Raw genomic sequence first — 20,312 nt, 5'->3', positions numbered from 1 at the left:
GGGAGTGAGAGGAGTTTGTTCCTGAACTAGCTTTCCTTTAATGTATGGTTGCCAGGGAAATGAAATAATAGAAACGGAGGTAGTGTGAGGGTAAGGCCACAGCATGACTTCTCAGTGCCAGGAAGTGGAGATGGAGAATTGTTTCAGAATCAATAGCTCAGGGTTGTAGCTGGCACAGGCTGCAATAGAACTTGTCTTGACTGGGAGCCAGGAGTCAGAGCTAGCATAGTTTATTTGGAAACTGTGAGCCAGGGCCAAAACACCATCCATGGCAGAGACTCTCAGGTGACGAGAAATGGAGGCAAATAGATGGTAGGTTAGGGTCTTTTCCACTGGATCTGTGTGGACAGTACAGGTAAAATTTGTGCTAGTTTCAAGACTTGAAACTGAGCAAAGAAAAATCCGCTCAGTTTTTCAAAACATTTGTACATCTGCTCCCTGTTCCTAAATACAACCAAATAAGCAGAAATTTAAATAGCTAAGATTATCCCTTTAGAGTTGAATATTAAAAGGCTATATTAGACAAATGGAGTTTCAAGACTGTGGAAGTAGTATCTTCACATTCTAAGGGGAGCATTGGGTTTTCCCCCCCTTGCTAGACATAGTCATAGAAATAAGAAATTCCTCCTGCCTGTATATTTAGTTGATACTCAGTTGCTACTTGGTACTTGGCTTATATTTTTGTGTGTTGTGCAGGAGAATCAGATTCTGGGGCAGGGGAGGTATCAGGTGAGTGGCATGAGCTCTCTTAGAAGGTGGCAGTTTGAAATCACTCTTTTGACTTAGGCTCAGGGCCATGGCTCATTTCATGCATCTTGCTTATTTTCCTAAGCGTTTGTTTCACATCTGTGTTTTTAGGGAAATGGGAGTGTCCTTGGCATCAGTGTGACATCTGTGGGAAGGAAGCAGCCTCCTTCTGTGAGATGTGTCCCAGCTCCTTTTGTAAGCAGCATCGGGAAGGGATGCTCTTCATCTCCAAATTGGATGGGCGTTTGTCTTGTACTGAGCATGACCCATGTGGGCCCAACCCTCTGGAACCTGGGGAGATCCGTGAGTATGTGCCTCCCCCAGTACCGCTGCCTCCAGGCCCAGGCACTCACCTGGCAGAGCATTCTTCAGGAGTGGCTGCTCAGGGGCCCAAGATGTTGGATAAGCTACCTGCTGACACCAACCAGACACTGTCACTGTCCAAAAAAGCTCTGGCAGGGACTTGTCAGAGACCACCGCTTCCTGAAAGACCTTCTGACAGAACTGATTCCAGGGCCCAGCCTGTAGATAGGGTCAGGGACCTTGCTGGGTCAGGGACCAAACCCCAATCCTTGGTATCCAGCCAAAAGTCATTGGACAGGCCACCTGCAGTGGCAGGACCAAGACCCCAACTATCGGACAAACTCTCTTCAGTGACTGGAGTAAGCTCCTCGACCTCAGTCAGGTCCCAACCACTGGAAAGACCTCTGGGGACAGCTGACCCAAGGCTGGATAAATCCATAGGTGCTGCCAGCCCAAGGCCCCAGTCACTGGAGAAAACCCCAGTCCCTGCTGGCCTGAGACTTCCACCACCAGACAGACTGCTAGTCACCAGCAGTCCCAAACCCCAGACTTCCGACAGGCCACCTGACAAATCCCATGCTTCTTTGTCCCAGAGACTCCCACCTCCTGACAAAGTACTATCAGCTGTGGTCCAGACCCTGGTAGCTAAAGAAAAAGCACTGAGGCCCGTGGACCAGAATACTCAGTCAAAAAATAGAGCTGCTTTGGTCATGGATCTCATAGACCTGACTCCTCACCAGAAAGAACGGGCTACTTCACCTCATGAGGTCACACCGCAGGTTGATGAGAAGATGCCAGTGTTGGAGTCAAGCTCGTGGACTGCCAGCAAAGGTCTGGGGCAGATGCCGCGAGCTGTAGAGAGAGGCAGTGTGTCAGATCCTGTCCTTCAGCCACCGGGGAAAGCAGCAGTCCCTTCGGAGCACTCCTGGCAACCAGTTAAATCACTCACCCAGGCCAGACTTCTCTCTCAGTCCCCTGCCAAGGCTTTTTTATATGAGCCAACAACTCAGGCCTCAGGAAGAGCACCTGCAGGGGTGGAGCAGACAACAGGGCCTCCCAGCCAAGCACCAGGCCTGGTGAAGCAGGTGAAGCAGATGGCCGGAGGCCAGCAACTCCCTGGACTTGCTGCCAAGAGTGGGCAGTCCTTCAGGCCTCTTGGGAAGGCCCCATCCTCCTTCTGTACTGAAGAGAAGAAGTTGGCAACTGCAGAGCAGAGTCCCTGGGCCCTGGGAAAGGCCTCACCAGGGCCAGGACTCTGGCCCATGGTGGCTGGACAGACAATATCGCCATCTTGCTGGTCCTCTGGGAGCACACAGACATTGGCACAGACTTGCTGGTCTCTTGGAAGAGGGCAGGACCTTAAACCAGAGCAAAATACACTTCCAGCTCTTAATCAGGCTCCTTCCAGTCACAAGTGTGCAGAGTCAGAACAGAAGTAATATGAGTAAATGTCACATGACCAGACCAGCTGCCCCCAGGGTTCTTGGGGAAGGGAAATCCTCTTTCTTTTCCCCTCTTAAAAAACAGACCCCAACACTTTTCCACTGTTAACTCTTTCCTTATATCCCAACACTCAGAACTCTTGTGACATTAGCCAGTGGGGGCATGTGGTTGTGTAAACCATGTATGGAAATCCAAGTGGGCCCCAGCCAAGGAGACAGACAGACTTGGGTCTTTTTCCTCCAACCTTTACACATGGTAACTTGAAATAAAAAGTCCACTCTGGAGTCAAGCATGGGATTCAATTCCACTGGTCAGGTTGGAAGATAGAGGGGCTCTCGGAGTTATTTCTCTAGCCCTACAGAGCCCCACCGAGGGCACCTAATGAACACTTGGGAAGAACTGATAACTGTTCATATCAGTGGTGATTTCTTGAGCATTCACATGTGCTAGGCCAGGTGCTAGTCACTGACAGGAGATAACAGAGATAAGACCTGATCCCTGTGAGCCCAGCATGCCTGCCTAGGTTCCCAGGCTGTTTTGACAAACCTTTGGTCAGGAAATAACAGGAAGTTTTGAGGGGGCCCTGGGGCAACAGACTCATTTTGTAATGTCCTTTATGGCCCCAGAAGAGGTTGTGTTGAGTAAGCGTCACCTGGTTGGGTGTGCATGTATGTGTGTGTGTGTGATGCACGCACGCTCATGTGGAGGTCTCTGTAGGTGGGGTGGGGAGCAGGGGTTTGCATCAAGGCCAAGTGGAGCTGTTGGCTGGGCAGCCGCTACTGCTTTTGTCTGGGCTGTGCAGTCTGAAAATCTGTCCTTGGCAGAGCAGCTGGTTGTTGAGTCTGGGCTCTACAAGGACATAGCTTTCCTGAAGTATAAGAAGGCAATTGGCAAGCTTACCTTTCTTTTCTACCGATTTTCCTCCTTTTACATCAGCCCACCCCACGCCCGCCCCCCCCAAACAGGTGCTTTCAGATTTCAGAGTCGGGCAGTGGATATAGGGAATCTCTGGCACACTCTGGGCTAGATCTACCACCAGCTCAGGGAGAGTGCCAGATCTTGATGGAAAATTACTTCTCTTCTGATACTTTGCCCTCCTATCTGAATGGAGGGCGTCCTCTCCTTCACTGGTGGATTCTACCACCCCATCCCTGAGCATTGCTGTGTTCTGTACTGAGAGCACGTGCCTGCTGACTTTGTTCGGAAGCAGGCCAGAACCCTTCCCCTGTGACTGGCAAGATGTGGTGTTTAGAGCAATGTCCAGTCTGAGAGATGATTCCTCATAACTGCTGATTATCTGTTACTGCTGCCCTGAGCTGGGGCACAAGGGCTGGGAAATCTGTTGGTGCTACCCTGCCCTACCATTCACCCAGCTCACCAACTGCCAACAGGAAGTGCTGTTTGGCCAGTTCCTTCCCATTCACTCACCTCTCCTTTGTCCCTAGACCAAACGTGTTTACCTCTCTGCTTTGCCAACTTAGCCAGCAGCTTTAGCCAACAGGCCATCTCCTGGCCCAGATGTCTCCTGGCCATTCTGTTTCAGTTATGGCTTTTACACCCTTACAAGATTCTGTATTTTGTCCCAATTTCCTCCTCCTAAGTTCCTTTTGAGGTTACATCACTTTTAAGGAGGGAATAATAGTTATAGAAGCATTTGCGCTTTATATAAAGATTAAAAGAAGAATTTGCTTTTATTCCCCAAAGTCTGTCTCGGGTTGAGACACTTGAACTCAGGCAGAGGTACGAGGCTGGGCAGGGCTGTCCCAAGTCTAGGGACCTTTCTCTGTATCCCATTTAGACCTCGAAATCTCCTCTGTAAATTCCACCTGCCTAGTTCTCCCTTTTCATCCTATCTCTCTTCCCACATCATGAGAGAGGAAAAGCTCTTTGTTCAAAAGGAAGAGAAAACAAAGCATCTTATTTTCTTTTTAAAAAAATTTTAAACCATGGAAAAGATATTTTTAAAGAAATCACCCAGAACATTAAAGTTCATTATATTAAGTATTTATCATGTGTGAGAATAATAAGTATATAACTGCAGCTAGTAGGTCCCTTTCCCTAATCTTTTAGGCTGTATGAGTAGGGTTTGCTTGGTGCCAGTCCTGTGCCCTTTTCTCTCCTGTCATCTGTAGTTGTGATCAGAAAAAGATATTCGCACTGCACTGTCAGAATCTTCTTTCACTATGTTGTGTGTTAAATTACCGTAGCTCTTTGTTTCATGAAATAAACTGTGAATTTGGGGGGGGAGGGGTGTGTGTGCAGGCTATGTAAAAAATTTAAATGGAGAAGTTTGATCCTGAAATAGCTTCTCTGAAGTAGGCTTTGGTAGGTAATTGACTTGACAGCCGCTCTAGATACGTCTCACAGGACAAGGAGTGAGGGAAAGGTGGGCCATGATTGGCCACTTTGTGGTTTTGTTTTGGTTCTTTCCATTCTCCACCATTTACTTCCTTCCAGACCTGCCTGGGAAAACAATTTTTGAGCTGTGCCTGGTTTGGGGGAGGCGGTGGGAGGGTTTGGGGGGTGGCAGTTCTTTATCTAAATGGATGGACATCCAGGCTTTTGTAAGGGTTACTGACTCTCAGGTAGAATTAAACTAGAAATTCAGCTATCAGGCCCACTGACAGCAGCATCTGATATCAGATTGTTAACATCAAGAAAGCAGTCACCGTACAATTAGAAGCAGAGTTAAAGGACTGTTGGGAAATTGAAACTCTGGCATGAGGGACAATGGGGAGGGAGTGACCCTGCCATCCTTGGGGACTCTCCCGGAGCCTTGTACTGAGACCTTTTCTCTAGAGGGTGTGAATTGGCAGTTAAAAGGAAAGCTTTTCTCTTAGAAACTCCTGATCTTTGTGCAGGATGGTATTTTGGTATTTGGCCAAATGCCTGGAAATTAAGATCTCAAGAGAGAAGTGCCTCTAAGCCTGTCCCCAGGAAACGTTTCCAAAGGGGAAGTCACAGCTTCCATAGGTAGCTAAAGAATCAGTATCTGTCCTCGCCCTGTTAAGTCAGAAGAACTTTATGGAAACTGCTGAGATTTGGATTCAAAGCCTCATTTGCTTCTCCTGCTGGAACAAACCCATTCTAATAGCAAAATAGCTATCATTGCTATAGAAGGATCCCAGGTTTTTAAATGTCTGCTTCCCCCTGAAGTTACTGAGTTTGAGGTGACTTAAGTCACTGTGTTGGTCCTCTAATGAACCCAATCTGCATCTTTAGCATTGATGGAAATAATTATTTTATCTTCACATTCTCTACCCCACACTACAGTCGGAGCACTAAGTGCATCAGTGATCCTTTCCCAGGCTCAGTAGCATCTCCTCACTGGAGCTGGACTCCCAGGTCACATCATGAGAACAGAATGGCAGGAAGGATGTCTGGTCCTGGCACCTTCCCCTGTGGAAAGGAATCAGGAAAGCACTAAACGTGGATGGATTTTGCCCTCAGCTCCTATAAAGTGGGTTTTCTCCTAAGGCTTTTTAGGAGGATCTTGTCATCCTCTTGCGATTCGTCAACCAGGAGGTCAGAGTGGTCCAGTCTGCTCACCTGAGATCATGGCAAGAAAGGAGCTGCCACAAGCCCCTTCTCCTGCTAAGTAATGCTTGGACTGTTTCATGTGCTAGACATTCCAGATCACTTAGAGCTAGGTAGCTGCTGCATGAGATTTCCATTGGCTGTAGCCAGTTAGCTCTCAGCTGAGCTTCCTAGGGCCAGTGCAGCAGGGCCAGAGGTTGCTGTAGTACAAACTGAAATAAGAATAGATAATTGCTTTGAACACAAAAAAATGTAATGATGGTGCTAATTTTCTGGTATAAATAAGCACTGCCAAGGGTTGAGGGACTGGTGAGTTAAGAAACCCAGGTTCCTGTTTGGGAGGAAGAAATTCTAGTAGAATCGTTTCTTTGAGGCTCAATTAGAGAAGGCAGAGCCTCAGTGAAGCCTGCACCCGACCCTGGAGTGGATCAGTGTAATCCTAGGTGGAAGAGATGCTGTATCCAGATGAGGGTGGCCATTGAGTTTCTCAGGGCTGGTGTCACCTTGTCACCGGGTGTAGCCTCGGTCCACAATGCCTAGAACAGGTTGGTAGAGAGCTCCGCCTGTGGGGTTCTCTTTGTGTTACCTTGTGCCCCTCTCTACCTCTTCTACTCTCATGGGAGCACCTCAGTTGGTTATGAAGATTAAGGGTAATATTTCTTAAGGAAGTGGAAAGAGTTTATTTTAATTAGAAATCCACAGCCTGAGAAATGTTTCCTACCAGTGTAAGCAAAATCATGTTAAACTCTCATGTGGTCCCTTCTCTAGAGCTGCTTTCCCATGACTTTCAAACCATCAGGCTATTGAGGGGCTTGAGGTCTAACACCCTGGAAGTCAAGTAAAGCTTTGTGGACAGGAGATGTGCCCAGGGAGTAGGAGCAGAGATGAATGGTTGTGGTGCTTTAGACTTCCAGGGTAGGGGCAGAGAACAGGCGGTCTCCAGGTCCGAGGTGGGTGCTGCCTGTGTGTGCGTGTAGAGGAGTGTGTTGAAGATGGGTGAGTGCAGCACACAGGAGCTCATGGAAGAGCAGCTTTCTAAGTCTTGGCAAAGAAACAAGCTGACAATAGAGATCTATATATTTTTAAGAAAGGGGCGGGGGGGGGTGTCAGCTGAGGTCCATCACTGGTCTTTTGCCCCTTCCTCCCCCCATAGATTGTCAGCTGTAAGTGAAACTCTTAGTGAAAAAGAGGGGAGCCCTGTAGGAGTCCCCATAAACATGTACTGTAATTCTTTGTATATAGAAAAAAAATTACTGTAAAGTAAAGTTTAACTTTACTCTTAATGGCCCTTGCCCTGTGTTTTGTTTGTTGTCCGTGGGGAGATGTAGCTTAACAGGAGGGAGGCTGGGCTTGGGGTGAGAGCAGAAACCAGCCTCTGAGATAGTTCCCAGGTTGGGGACATGGTGGAGGTGAGCCCCTCCTCTGAGCATCTCCAGGAGTGGTGTGGGTTTCCTCCCAGCACCACCAGCCGCCAGAATGTCTTTCACTTCTTTTGGGAGTGGCTGGTGTCAGTTTCAGCTCCTATACAGGAAGCTTCCATTACCCATAAAGGAAGGGTATTTTGAGGAATTGGTTTTTAAAAAGGAAGTGGAACTAAAGTTGTTTCTGAGCATTGAGTCTGACCATTCTGGCCATGTCTTTAGTTCTTAAGAGATAGGTGCTAGGCACTGCAGAAGACCTGGCCCAGGCCTAAGGCAGGAAAGCAGAGGCAAAGCCGCCAGGCCTTCAATACTGGAAAAGGGCTGCCGTATGGTTTTTAGCTGAACAGGAAGCACCAGTTCTATCCACCCTAACACCTGATAGTTCCAAGACCCAAAGATATACTTTGGGAGAGTCTTGGGAGTCTGTCTCTCCTTCTGACCTAGTCCTGAACTTCCTGCCCCTCAGCAGAAAGCCCTCCTGGGAATAGTGTGGAAAAGCAAACATTCAGTCCTAAAGTTAACTTTGTTCAGGGTCTTCACAGCCCTGAACTGGGTAGTGATCACCGGATTTTACAGATGAGAAACTCAGGCCAAGTTCAGGTACCTCTTCTGTTGATAGCTGAACTGGATTCCAGTCTGGATCTATAAGACCTTTCTGTCTTGCAGAACTTAAAATTTTCTTCCATTAAGCCACCTTGTAGTATGTTGCTGGGAAGCTTAGAATCTGAGCCACAGACATGACTCATGGACCTAGATGTGACAGAAGCAGTGGTAGAACCAGCCAGTCTGAGGTAGGAGTGCTTGACCCTTTGATCTCTGGACACCACTTAAGTGCCTGCCTTGCGTGAGCTTCGTATTGCCCCAACCCCAGCCCCTTACTTATCTTTGTCCCCCCTAAAGAACAGGAAAAGGCCCCTTTGTTTCTACATTATCTCAGATGCAATCCGGAGTGAAGTTACTTGGCTTCCGAAAGAGCTGAGAGTAGCCTTAATATAAGAAGTGAGACCAGCCAGGTGGCCCCAGAACTAGGTGTCTTGGCACCTAATCCACATAGCAGGGAGAGGGGCTGAGTGTGATTCACAGTGCATTGATTTTATTTACAAATCAAAAGCCACTTAAATAATCTGCAGACACAAGTGTTGTCCGGGACAGGAGCCTGGGATCCAAATAAGCCTTTACCCTCCTCATGCCCATCAGTCAGCCCAAAGCTGCCTCTGTTTCATGGGCCAGCACAGGCAGGTGCCACCTCTGCTGCCATGGGGACCAGGGGTAGCTCAGACGTACAACCACTCAAGCCCAGACAGGAGCTAGGTCTAGCCCTTCTCGGGGAACTCCTTTAATTCCCCTAGGCCAGGTGAATGGTGGTGACTCAGTGATGACAACAGCTGTAGAAGTAGGGGTTTGCCTTCTGGCCCAGGTCCACGCCCTTGTCCTCTGTCAAAGAGAGGTGGCAGCTCAGCACCATTCTGTTTGGGGATCAGGTAACTCGTGAAGGGGGCCAGATGCTGTGGGCCTAGAAGAAGTCTCCAGAGAGGCTGGGGATGCACACACACCTGTCATCACCTGGAAGGCAGCCACACTGACGTAATCCTCTGCCACTTTCTGGAAGAGCTCGTCTGGCAGGAAAAAGGACAAGTCAGTGAGGGCTGAAAGCCAGTAACCCTGGAATCACCCAGTAACCCAGCCCTCTAGGCTCTTCTCTGGCGCCCCTGCCTGTTCCTGCTGTGAGGACCCGGACAGCACTCACCCACACTCTGGCCTGTCTTGCTGGATGTTTCAAAGAGCTGAGCTTTGATATCTGTAAAGAGAAGTGACTAAAGCTTCCTACCTGAGAATCAGTTGGATACAAAGGGAAAGGCTAGCAGTTCAGGGAATCTAACAGACCCCACACCTTCAGGGAAGCCAAAAGACCTTCCCCAGGGGTCTTGGCATGGCAGCTAAGGCAGTCCCTGTTTTCTGTGCTCCACCCAAGCAGCCACCTCCCTTCCCCACTCCCAGGATGCTGAGCAACAGCTACTCTCTGCATAGTCCTGGACGTCGTGGAAGTCCACACGACGACGCCGCCTGTCCTCCTCCAGTAGGTCGCTCTTGGTGCCACACAGGTAGATCTGACAGCCCTGGAGCAGAAGACAAGGTCAAAGTCACTCCCGTGGACCACCAGGCCCTAGGCCTTTGGTGAGGTCTGGCACTTACCTCCTCTAGGTTGCGCAGTTCCTTCACCCAGAACTTTGCCCGCTCAAAACTGCTGCTGTCCGTCAGGTCTTGATAGGGGACACGCAGAAAACACAACCAAGGATCAGGGGCTGTTCTTTGAGGCCATCCTGACACCCACCCCCTCTTGTTTGAGGAACAGGCCAGAACCCCTCTTACCATAGCAGACGATGGCAGCCTTGGCACCCCGATAGTAGATTCGACTCATGGCCTCGTAACGCTCAGAGCCTGCTGTGTCCTGAAGAGCAGGGGGCGGCTCAGCCCGGGCCTGAGTTACCTAGCTACATCCCCAAGACTGCAAACTAACACCACGTCCTCCAGACCCCTATTTTTAAACTGGGGTCTAGAATAGAAAAATGGCCTCTACAAGACAAGTCAGCTGATAATAGGCAGGAGAATGTACGCCTCTTCATGAATGGGTTTTCTCGGGACTGCGTGCCTAGGGGACTTACCCAAATACCTAGAGTCACCGTCCGGTCTCCAACGGACATCACCTTGGCCACGAAGGCGGCACCGATGGTCTGCAGTCAGGGGGAAGTGATCAGGGCCGCGGGTGCGGACCAGCTCCCTCCCCACTCGTGCCGGGCCCCGCGCGGCGCACTCACGTTCTGATAGGGCCCCACCAGGAAGCGGTCGTGCACGTATCTTTCCACCAGGCTTGTCTTGCCCACGTACTCCTTGCCCAGCATCACCACCTTGACGTCCACGCGCTGCCCGCTCATCCCGGGGCCGCCTCACCGGCGTCAGGGTCCTGAGCGGGGGCGGAGGCAAGCCCGGATCTCCGCTCGGGCAGGCAGCGCCCAAGTCTCGGTCCCCGACCCCAGGCGCCAACCTACGACTGGAGACACCGCGTCCGCGTCTGCCCCGCTGCTCGGCCCCAGGCGCTGAACCTCCTTCGAAGAGCCCAGGACTCGGCGCGGCCTGGGAGCCCGCGCGGCAGCGCCCTCAATGGCGCCGCATACCGCCACCCAGCTCCCTCGCCAGGCTTAGGGGTCGCTCCCGCACGGAATCCCCACGGAACCCGGGGGCCCCTTCAACCTGGATCCGACCCGCAGCGCCTCAACTCCCGCGGGGGAGGGGGGAGGTGGTAAAGGGTAAGGGGGCGGGGTCGTGGGGTCACGTGGGCGGGCGCCGGAAGTGGTGGGTACAGCGCCGCTGCGCCGGAAGTTGCGCGCGGCTCGACAACTCCTCATGGCGGCGGCGGCTCCTTGGGCGCGGCGCGGTGGTGACTGAGCTGCGAGCCTGGCGGGCGTGCGCCGAGCCCCGGTCCGGTCTCCGCGTGCCCCACCCCGGGCTTCGCACCCCTGATGCTGCGCGGGTGCTGAGCCCGCCCCGGCCGGGACGATGGTGAAGTATTTCCTGGGCCAGAGCGTGCTCCGGAGTTCCTGGGACCAAGTGTTCGCTGCCTTCTGGCAGCGGTACCCGAATCCCTATAGGTACGTGGCCCTGGAAAGAGCAATCCTCCCCATTCGCTGTTTGGAGATCGAAGTATGGGTCCGGGAGAGACTCGACATCGAGTCTGAGGTAGGGCACCGTCGGAACCGGGGCCATCTTTAGTGTAAGAAGACTCTATCCGAGAAGCGGCCAGGCCAGGCCTGCAAGGTAGTGGAAGGAAGCTGGGCCCGGGCGGTGGTTTGAGGCTGTAGTCCAAGGTTCTCTCATTTCGGGGTGGTGAGACAGGAAGAGGCAACGGCACAGCAGTTGGGAGGGATCTTGGGGTTGGAAATCCCGGCGCTGGCCTACTCCTCTGCCTGTGGCGTTCTCCACTGGTGTAATAGATCTTGAGGTCCAGTCCCCGCTGGAATCTGGTCCGCAAGAGGGCGGGAGTTGGAATTTGTCCTCGGATAGTCGCAGGGAACTCTAGTTGAGGTCTGAGCCACGCTACTTACGGTTGCAAGTTTGGGGAAGGCATGGCCATTCTGGGCCGGGAAGCTTCAGAGGGGAATCCCAGCGGGCAGTCTTTTAGCGGCATGCACCCGAGGGTCACCTTCATTCTGATACTTGGCAGCAAACATGTCTTGACGGAAGACATAGTGCACCGGGAGGTGACCCCTGACCAGAAACTCCTGTCCCGGCGTCTCCTGACCAAGACCAACAGGATGCCCCGCTGGGCCGAGCGACTGTTTCCTGCCAATGTCGCTCACTCGGTGTACATCCTGGAGGATTCTATTGTGGACCCGCAGAACCAGACCATGACCACCTTCACCTGGAACATCAACCACGCCCGGCTGATGGTGAGACTCCCCTCCCCTTTAGTTCCCCAAAAGTAGCTCCAGGTACATATGGCTAGGAAGCCATGGAGCTTCTATTATCTGAGGCAGATTTGGGTTACTGGGGAGTAAACTAGAGTGTAAACTCCGATGATTTTTTCAGCCAGTTAGTCTTTTCATTCATGCTGTGGGGTAGGGGTACTTGTTACAGAGTTGTCCCAAGTACTAAATACAGAGCACCTTCATTGTACCTGGCACACATATAGTTTGGGCCCACAAAAGTGATGCTGAGGGAAGGAGGCAGTGATTTTTCAAACAGGAATCCATCAAGCCATAAGCAATTTCTTTGAGCCTCTGAGGGGAGAGGATCTGGGCCCCTTGCCCATGATGATTAGAGGAGTTCCACTTTATCTGTCTTACGTAATGGGTTTTTGCCTGAGATTTTGAGGGGAAAGGTTCATATACCTCTTGATTTCTTGCCTTTAAAAAAGCTGGAAGGGGCACCTGGATGGCTCAGTGGGTTAAAGTCTCTGCCTTCGGCTCAGGTCATGATCCCAGGGGTCCTGGGATTGAGCCCCGAATCGGGCTCTCTGCTCAGCAGGGAGCATGCTTCCTCCCCTCTCTCTGCCTGCCTCTCTGCCTACTTGTGATCTCTGTCAAATAAATAAATAAAATCTTAAAAAAAAAAACAACCTGGAAAACCCATGGTTAAAGGAACATCCTACAGTATCATCTCACGTGTGAATACTGTAAAAGTTTTCAGAGAGCTCTCATTCTTATTCTCAGCTAGCTTCTTCACAGTGGCTCTGGGAGCTAGGTATTACTCTCCATTGTGCAAAGAGGGAAGTGAGGTTCCAAGAGAGGAAGTGCCCTGCAAGGTCACAGAGTGAGCAGGCACCTTGAGGTTCTGCCCCAGAGTTTTCTGAAGGCTTCACAGCTGACTACCCTGAGGGCATAATCTGTTTTTGTAAATTACAAATATAAATGATACAGCTGTGAGACATGTCTTGTAAGTGTTGCTCCTGGAAGTCCTGGTTCCAGGATACTGATAGCTGATAGCTGTGACGTTTGCCTGATTTCCATTTTTATTTCGCCTGCCAGGGAGCTCAGGAGCTGCAGTGGGTGGCAGGCAGGCTAAAACACTGCACCTAAAGCTACCAAACCAAGTCCAGGGTCAGGCTGGAGCTGGCACACACACTCCTGAGCTCGAGTCTATGTGCCTTTTAGTTGAAAGGGTCAGAGAAGAGGTTTTAGAGAGCAAAGTGGCCCTTTTTATGTTTTTGCTCTCTTCCTGAAATGAAGGTTGGGAACACAGTAGGGGAAAGAAGTGGATTTTTCACTTTATTGCCTTACCCTGTGAAAAAGAGGCAGGTGACCAAATTTATGTGCCAGTTGATGAAGTGAAAGACTCCCACCCAATTGTGGTTGGCCTGACTCCCTGCACAGGTGGTGGAGGAACGATGTGTTTACTGTGTGAACTCTGATAACAGCGGCTGGACCGAAATCCGCCGGGAAGCCTGGGTCTCTTCTAGCTTATTTGGTGTCTCCAGAGCTGTCCAGGTGAGCAGCATTGTGGGGGTGCTGGGGCTTTGGGAGCCCAGGCATTTGGCATGAAGGCTGGGCTAGGGGTCAGTGGGAAGCTCAGAATCCTAACCCTCTTTTCTTCTTTTGCCAGGAGTTTGGTCTTGCCCGGTTCAAAAGCAATGTGACCAAGACTATGAAGGGCTTTGAGTACATCTTGGCCAAGCTGCAGGGTGAGGGGCTCTGGGTACAAAAAGAGCTTGGGGTGCAGTCCTAGCAGCCCTGACGGGTATTGGAATCTGCAGCTGTCACCACCCCACTCTAAGCCTGGGACTCCTCATCTGTATCCTGGGGCAAATACCACCCTTCAAAAGGGGCCTGGCCCAAGGTGGGGGAATATTGGGGAGTAGGGGTGTGGAGGTGGGTCTTCTTGGAGTCTTCTGAATCCAGCCCCTGCCCTTTGCTGCAGGTGAGGCCCCTTCCAAAACCCTCGTTGAGACAGCCAAGGAAGCCAAGGAGAAGGCAAAGGAGACGGCACTGGCAGCTACAGAGAAGGCCAAGGACCTTGCCAGCAAGGCAGCCACCAAGCAGCAGCAGCAGCAGCAGCACTTCGTGTAGCTAGCCCAGGCCCCGGTGTGGTAGGACACCTGACCACCCGGCTCAAGTCCCTCTGCCTGTCCCCCTTGTACTTTATTATTAAAAGTCAACTTCCAGCCCCTTTCTGCTGTCTGGGTGGGTTGGGGCTGGGTGTCCTGTTCGGCACTGACAGTGCAGCAGGCACGTTGCCTACGTCTAAGCCAGGCCTGTGGATGCCCACATTCGGCACAGGGCGGGGCAGGGGCCTGCCCGGTCCCAGACAGCCTGCAGTACAGGGCTAGGAAGCGCCAGACTGTAAGCTCCATGAGGGCAGGGACGTTTGTCATGTTCTCTGATGTGTCCCAAGTACCTGGAACAGTATCTAGCACATAATAGGCACTCAAATAAATAGTTCTTGAATTCAGTGAGCCCTAGCTCTGGAGTCAGAAAACTTAGTTGGAACCTTGACTCCACACTTTCCTGGCTTTGGGCCTTGGGCAAGTCTTGTACTCAGTGCCACCTGTGAAACGGAGCAGCCTCCAGTTGTGATGATTAAAGGGGCACTGCCTGGTACGATGCACGGTGTCAGTCATGGCTACTGATCTCATTTCCTCTTTTCCAGTTTGTCCGTGACTGGGAGTTCCCCATTTTCATCAGGCAAGATCACGGACAGGAAGTTAGTAAAGAGGCTTTTAATGAAAATACTGTACAGTATCTGGGACAAAGGTCAGGGGGCCTTCTCTAGGAAGGAATGTGAGGGCCCAAGAGGCTTCCTGCGCCCCCCGTGGGGACAACAGAGCCAAGTGCTACAAAAAAGGCCTGGAAGGGTGGCCCAGGCCCAAGCTGCCTCCCCTGCAGGGCTCAGGGGAAACCCAGGCACCCCTCCCCAAGGAGGGACTGCCAGCAGCCAGCGGCAAGGTGGGGGGCAGGCACCTGTTCCCACGTAAGGGTCCTTTTAGTCCATTCCAAGCAGCCCTTGAGGCTTGGGGGGGGCGGGGCGCGGGTGGGCTCTCCCCTCAGAGCCAAGGGCAGTCTGTGGGTGGAGGCCTGCTCCCGGGTGGTGAAGGTCATAGCCAGGTGCCACTGCCATGTGAGTAGCTGTGCTCCTGGCCCGCGCTGAAGCTCCGTAGCAGCTCAGCCTCGCCCCCGAACACCAGGCTCTCCACGTCCACCTCCACCTCCTCTGCGCAGGCAGGGGTCCAGTCAGGAGACCTGGCCAGCTCAGCCCACGCCACCCCTGTGACTCCTTGGCTTCGGGGCACTCACCTTGGTCTGAGTCTGAGCGTTCAGAGGAGAGGCCCGAGGAGTCCAGGCTGTCTGCCCGCGGCCGCTCCCTCTCTCCCAGCCCTGCTGGTGCCCGGAGCTGCTCCAGCTGCCTCCGCAGGCTCTGCTGCTCATTGCGCAGCTTTTCCTTGAGCCGCCTCGCCTGCTGCTCTTGCTCCTCCAGCTTCTACAAGTCCCGAGGGAGCGAGGGCCCAGGGTCAGCTGCCTGGGGGCTCAGGCTTCACCCCAGCACCACTCAACATCGGACCGTGGCCAACTTGGTGACGGCCTGTTCCAGGCGGGGGTGACTGAATCTGGGCCCCAGAGGGTGGCTCCCATAACCTCCAGGGAGCCAGCCCTCCTGCCCTCTGGTTCCCTGTACATGCCCTGTGAGCACGCGGTGTGGGTAAGTTGGGAAGGGCCTCCCAGTCTCAAGGGCAGTCAGGGCCTCATCAAGTGATGGGAGTCTTTCCATGGCAAGCAGCAGGGACCGGGGAGGCCTGTGACATGGTGGCAAGTGGGCCCTACAGCTCAAGGAGGTGGCCCCCCTCTAGGTTCTAGCTGATTACAGCCATATGCAAACGGGCCTAGCACCGCCACATTGCCCAGTTTAAGAAAAGCTGAAAGTCAGACTCTTCCATGTCAAATATCCTTTTAAATGCTGGCAGCTAATTTAAATTTTTAGAAACTACAGACCAAAGCCTGTGGGTTTGTGACTCCTGGTTAAGACCCTCCCAGGAACCCTAGAACTTTAGCATTAATCCCCCTCACGCTCTGCCAGCCTGGGGTCTAGGGACTGGAGTGCCAAGGGTTCTCCCACCAGAGCCCTGGTTGGGCAGAAGCCTGCATTCAGTCAACAAGAACTGAACAAGGGGACATTTGTACTGGGTGTAGAAAGATGAGGAGGAGCTGCCTTGGCAAAGATGGGGCAAGAAGCAACATCCAAGCAGAGGGAAACTGGGAAGATCATGGAGGATTCAGCTTCCCTGGTAGGGCGTGGGAAGACATGAGACCTAAAGCAGACCAGTGGCAACACCTGGGCTGTTAAGGGCCTATAGTTTCATAGGAAGTAAGGAACTGAGACTCCTATCACGAGCCATGGAAATTTTTCAGCAGGAAACCAACCTGGACAGATCTCTGTGCTCCAAATTACATTCTAGGGCAATGTGGAGGGCAGCCCAGAGGAGGCAAAACAGGAGGCCAGGGAGTTAGGGCCTCAAGGAAGGAGCAATCCCCAGGTCTGCCCATGGGCCAGTCAGCCCCCACAGGGCACACATCATCCCTCCAAGAACCAGGCCAGGAGAGCTCCAGGTGAGAAACAGTCCTGCTACCAGGCTAGGGTGTTCTTTAGCACAATGAGTGGACGCGGGTACTGTGGGGCAGAGCTGACAGTCCCTGCACTGGGATTGATTTGCTGCATAGCATATGGATCTGGGTCTGCCACAGCCCCTGGTACCTAGAACAGGTGCTTGATAAACACCTGTTGAAGGAAACTGCAAGGCAGGGGACTTGGGCCTGGGTTATAACTCTGCCTCTCATTAGCTGTCCTCCTTGGTCCTTGGCCTGGCCGTGCCCCCATTTCTTTGTGAAGAGGGCCAGGATGGCAGGAAAAGGCCTCTTGTTTCAGAGGCCACTTTTAGTTCCCTGCTCCCCACCCCCAAAATCTGGGTCTGCATGGGGCATGAGCCCGCTCACCCCACTCCTGTCCACCAGGGGGCACTGAGCATAGCCCAGGCCACAGAAGGATGCTGGGAGGAGGAGTGACTGGCTTCCTCTGTCCTTCCCCTCTCCTGGTCTCTGGCACTGCCTCCCAAAATGGCATCAGAAGAGACAGCTCAGAACAGGAAGCCTTGGAAGGACAGGAGAGCGGAAACCTCTGCAGTCCTAGGGACCCTGACATGGAACACACCAGAATGTTTTCAACAGCCATACCCGTCTGTAGAGAGAGGGAAACCAAGTCCAGAGAGGCTGAGTGATCTTCAGTTAGGACTGAATTGATAATAGCCCTGATAACCATGAACATTTATTGGGCAAACTCACTTAAGCCTCAGAACAATCCTCTTTGAGTTGTTTTCTGTTTTTTTCCTACTTAACACAGTGGAAGCCAAAAGCACAGAGAACTGTCCCATGTCCCACAGCTGGGCTATTACCTCAGGCCTCTCCCCAGTTGCACGTAGCCCCCCCCCCCCCCCACTACACGTCTCACAAGTTCTGGAAGGCTGGCTGCAGGGCACCGCAGGAACTTTTTACCTGGATGTGCGTCCTGGCCCAGCGCAGAAGGCTCAGGGTGGTGTAGCGGGCACAGTCAGCCCCCAGGGGCATCTGCTGTTTTAGCTGCTCCAGGCACCGCTTCAGCTGGGCCCTCCTGCGGGGGAAGGGATCTGGAGGGCAGTGCCAGCCTAGCCTTGCTGGCCAGACAGACAGCAGGGGAGGGAAGGCCAGAGGCAGATGGTTCCTGGGGCCCAGTGCTGTCAGGGCAAAGCTGGGACTCACCTGCGTTTCTCCAGCTCGTTGTGCACAGACCTGCCAATGCCAGGGAGGATAGGTGAGGGGGCGTCAGCTACTACCCACACCCTCAGTCCTAGGGACTTAAAATCCACTAGAGATGTGGGCCCCAAACTAGCCTAATGTGGGGCCCTTGTACCAGCCTTGAGCACTGGAGCCCGCAGGCAGAGGCAGAGATACCAAGCCAAATGCTAAGAGGTCTGCCCAGTGGTTGTGGGGTCCAAACGAGGCCCCCTGAACAGCAGTCAGGAACTGCTTCTTGGACAGAGGTGCCAGTTGAGCTGGGCCAGAAACATGCTACCCAAAGTAGAGTGGTGGAGGGAGAGGCTTTAAAATTGGAGGGATTAGCATGTGCAAAGGGATGAGAAGAGAAAAGAGAAGTCTGGGGGGAGGGGGGACGGGAATTGAGTGGAGATGCAGAGTGCAAGAGTGTGAGTGGAAGGACCCTGAAGTCTGTTTATGGTTTCTGACCCATCGGGGTGCTCAAGAAATAGTCCCTGAATGAACAGAGGGGAGTAAGGAGATGGCAGGAGAGGTCTGAATTGCCTCCAGAGTAGGGGACCTGGCCCAGAAGATACAAGCAACAAGGAGGAAGTGGGCAAAGGTGAGGCCCCATGAGGGATGGCACCCATCCCCCCTCAGCCCCCAACCATCCCCAGCCTTCCTCACCGCCCACTGTCCAGCGCGCCAGAAGCTTGGGGGGATCGCTTCCTCCTCCTGTAGACTGGGCCTGGACTGCGGTGCGGGCACAGGGACGCGTAGCCATGCTCGGATTCTGCCAGAGAGAACCCCAGCCCGCTTCAGCCTGGGGCTGGTCCCAGCAGGCGCCCCTGGCAAGGCACGGTCAGGGAAGGGCTTTTGGTGCCAGGGCCATTTCCCCAACCCCTCCCTGTCCGACAGCCCGGGGACCCCTCCCCGGAACAACTTGAGGGCGGGGTGCCCTGGGGCTACTGCCTAAAGTCATGCATGCCATCCTTGTTGGGAGCCAAGTCCAGCCCAGGCCTGTGTCAGCGAGGTTGCCGTCTGGAGACCGGCCAAGAGTTCTTCCTCACCTCTCTCACGGCGCTCTAGGAACTCCGCCGCCTGCAGCAGGACCTGGATATTGCTGGCCACGGATTCCATGTCGGCGACAGCTGGCGGCGGGCGGGCCTAGAGTGCTGGCCCTAAGAGCGGCTGCACCACTTTTGTTACAATGTAACTGACACGGTGCAACAAACACAGGGGCCCGGCCCCGCCCCTGGGTCACCCCGCCCCTGGGATGGCCTAGGCCTTGGCCCCGCCCCTCCCCCAAAGGGGCCAGGGAACAGCCAACCACCTCCTCGAGCCCGCCCCCCCGCTCAGACTCCCGGGGCTGCTATGGGCGCCGGTTCCAGGCTCAGCCTTTGAATCCCCGCGCTAAAGGGGGCCGCATCTTGCCCATTTTGCTCAACGACCCTGCGCTGCTAAGTGTATTAGGGTCTCCGTTTCCAGTCCCAAGCTGATGGCGAAGGCTCCGCACCTAAAATGGTACTCTGGGGGCCCTTGGTCTCCGGGAAGGCCCAGCTCGGTCGCTGCACGTGGGAGCCGCAGAGGCGGGGCCGGTAGGCACCCTCACCCATTTGCCCCATGCTTCCTGCGGCTGGCTGCCGTCACCTTCAGGGCGGGGCCTGGGAGCTTCTGAGGTACTATTGGCTACGTGCGGCCCCGCCCTCTCCCTCCGATGGTCAACACGTTCAGGCGGGAAAAGGAGCAGGTTTCAAATTTGAAAACCCGGGCGATCGGGGCGGGGTTGGGCGGGGAACGGAGCTGCAGTGCGCAGGCGCCGGGGGAGGGGGCGCAGATCCGCTCCTACACTCGAAGGTCCGTGCCCTCGCCGGCCTGCCATCTGCCCCTGTATGCCCGTGCTGGGCCTCAGCTTCCTATTGTCGTGAAGGGGAATAGTCTCCTGGCTCCTCCTGCTCCTTGTCATCTGCAGGGAAGCTACTGCTGGCTACAAAAACTGTCAGTAGGGTACCAATTTCCCAAGCCAAGCCATACTCTGGAAGCAGGCGAACTAGCTTGCTAAGAGCCTAGGGTTCTGGAGCCCACAGAGTTGGGTTCCTCTCCTGTCCCTGCTGCTTCTCAACTGTATGACTCGGGAAGTGACTTCCCTCCTGTATGTTCAGGAAGCCCTGTGACGACAGCACTGTCACAGGATCAGAGCACTTGCCCATCTGTGCCCAGTAGGTTGTAGCTGCTGACTTCTGAGGCCAGTGCAAAACAGACACAGGTTTCTTCCTCCCACAGAGCCCCTGGTTGCCTGAGTCCAGGAGCACTTCTTTAACATGACTTTTTAGCCTCCCAAAGAAGTATATACAGTGACTTCTAAGGGTAGCCACCAGTAGGCGCGGCCACACCTGCAGGAACAGTGAGTCTAAGGGCGGAGACCAGAAGATGAAAGCAGCTGCTTCAGGGTGGAGCATTACAGCCGGCCGGGGCTGAGTGAGAAATGGCTAAGAGGGACTAGATTATTTATTAGGAGACAGTCCTGGGAAACACATGATACTTGGCAGTTCAGTCTGCAGGGGAAAAAAAGCCTTTGGGTTTCTCTAAGAGT

General features: G+C 53.4%; 4 protein-coding genes across 8 annotated transcripts in view; 2 read left to right on the top strand and 2 right to left on the bottom strand.

The window, feature by feature from the left end:
• LOC111140757 (nuclear receptor binding SET domain protein 1) overlaps positions 1-7,313 on the top strand; it is a 150,570-nt gene extending 143,257 nt beyond the window's left edge. For both annotated transcript variants that reach the window (XM_022492951.1, XM_022492952.1), the window contains one exon: positions 859-7,313. In XM_022492951.1, the coding sequence (XP_022348659.1) occupies positions 859-2,489 (1,631 nt within the window). In that variant the 3' untranslated portion in view covers positions 2,490-7,313. The remainder of the gene's footprint in view (positions 1-858) is intronic.
• Positions 7,314-8,522: 1,209 nt separating this feature from the next.
• LOC111140856 (RAB24, member RAS oncogene family) lies at positions 8,523-10,756 on the bottom strand. The gene is made up of 8 exons (XM_022493079.1): positions 10,268-10,756; positions 10,115-10,183; positions 9,822-9,900; positions 9,645-9,712; positions 9,469-9,568; positions 9,199-9,249; positions 9,005-9,067; positions 8,523-8,885 (listed from the first exon to the last, which is right to left on the bottom strand). Exons 1-8 carry the CDS (start codon positions 10,382-10,384, stop codon positions 8,821-8,823), a joined length of 612 nt encoding a protein of 203 aa, XP_022348787.1. The 5' UTR covers positions 10,385-10,756; the 3' UTR covers positions 8,523-8,820.
• Positions 10,757-10,807: 51 nt separating this feature from the next.
• On the top strand, positions 10,808-14,111 carry LOC111140855 (PRELI domain containing 1). Of its 3 annotated transcripts, none has more exons than XM_022493077.1 (5): positions 10,812-11,098; positions 11,671-11,896; positions 13,319-13,432; positions 13,548-13,626; positions 13,896-14,111. In XM_022493077.1, the coding sequence occupies exons 1-5, from the start codon at positions 11,007-11,009 to the stop codon at positions 14,009-14,011; spliced, it is 627 nt and encodes a 208-aa protein (XP_022348785.1). In that variant the 5' UTR covers positions 10,812-11,006; the 3' UTR covers positions 14,012-14,111. The 3 variants fall into 3 exon arrangements, with proteins under 3 accessions (XP_022348786.1, XP_022348785.1, XP_022348784.1); XM_022493076.1 differs by having other exon boundaries at positions 10,815-11,098; positions 13,863-14,111; XM_022493078.1 differs by lacking the exon at positions 13,319-13,432 and having other exon boundaries at positions 10,808-11,098; positions 13,863-14,111.
• Positions 14,112-14,604: 493 nt separating this feature from the next.
• Positions 14,605-18,966, bottom strand: LOC111140854 (MAX dimerization protein 3). 2 transcript variants are annotated; one of them, XM_022493075.1, is made up of 6 exons: positions 18,790-18,966; positions 18,407-18,512; positions 17,726-17,755; positions 17,483-17,597; positions 15,236-15,419; positions 14,605-15,152 (listed from the first exon to the last, which is right to left on the bottom strand). In XM_022493075.1, exons 1-6 carry the CDS (start codon positions 18,857-18,859, stop codon positions 15,037-15,039), a joined length of 621 nt encoding a protein of 206 aa, XP_022348783.1. In that variant the 5' UTR covers positions 18,860-18,966; the 3' UTR covers positions 14,605-15,036. The 2 variants fall into 2 exon arrangements, with proteins under 2 accessions (XP_022348783.1, XP_022348782.1); XM_022493074.1 differs by having other exon boundaries at positions 14,850-15,419.
• Positions 18,967-20,312: the final 1,346 nt, after the last annotated feature.

This window comes from Enhydra lutris, unplaced genomic scaffold, assembly GCF_002288905.1.
Source record: "Enhydra lutris kenyoni isolate GAN:26980312 unplaced genomic scaffold, ASM228890v2 scaffoldscaffold5, whole genome shotgun sequence".
Taxonomy (NCBI): Eukaryota; Metazoa; Chordata; class Mammalia; order Carnivora; family Mustelidae; genus Enhydra; species Enhydra lutris.
Note: the sequence above shows the minus strand (reverse complement) of the source record. Positions and strands in the feature narration are given on the sequence as shown.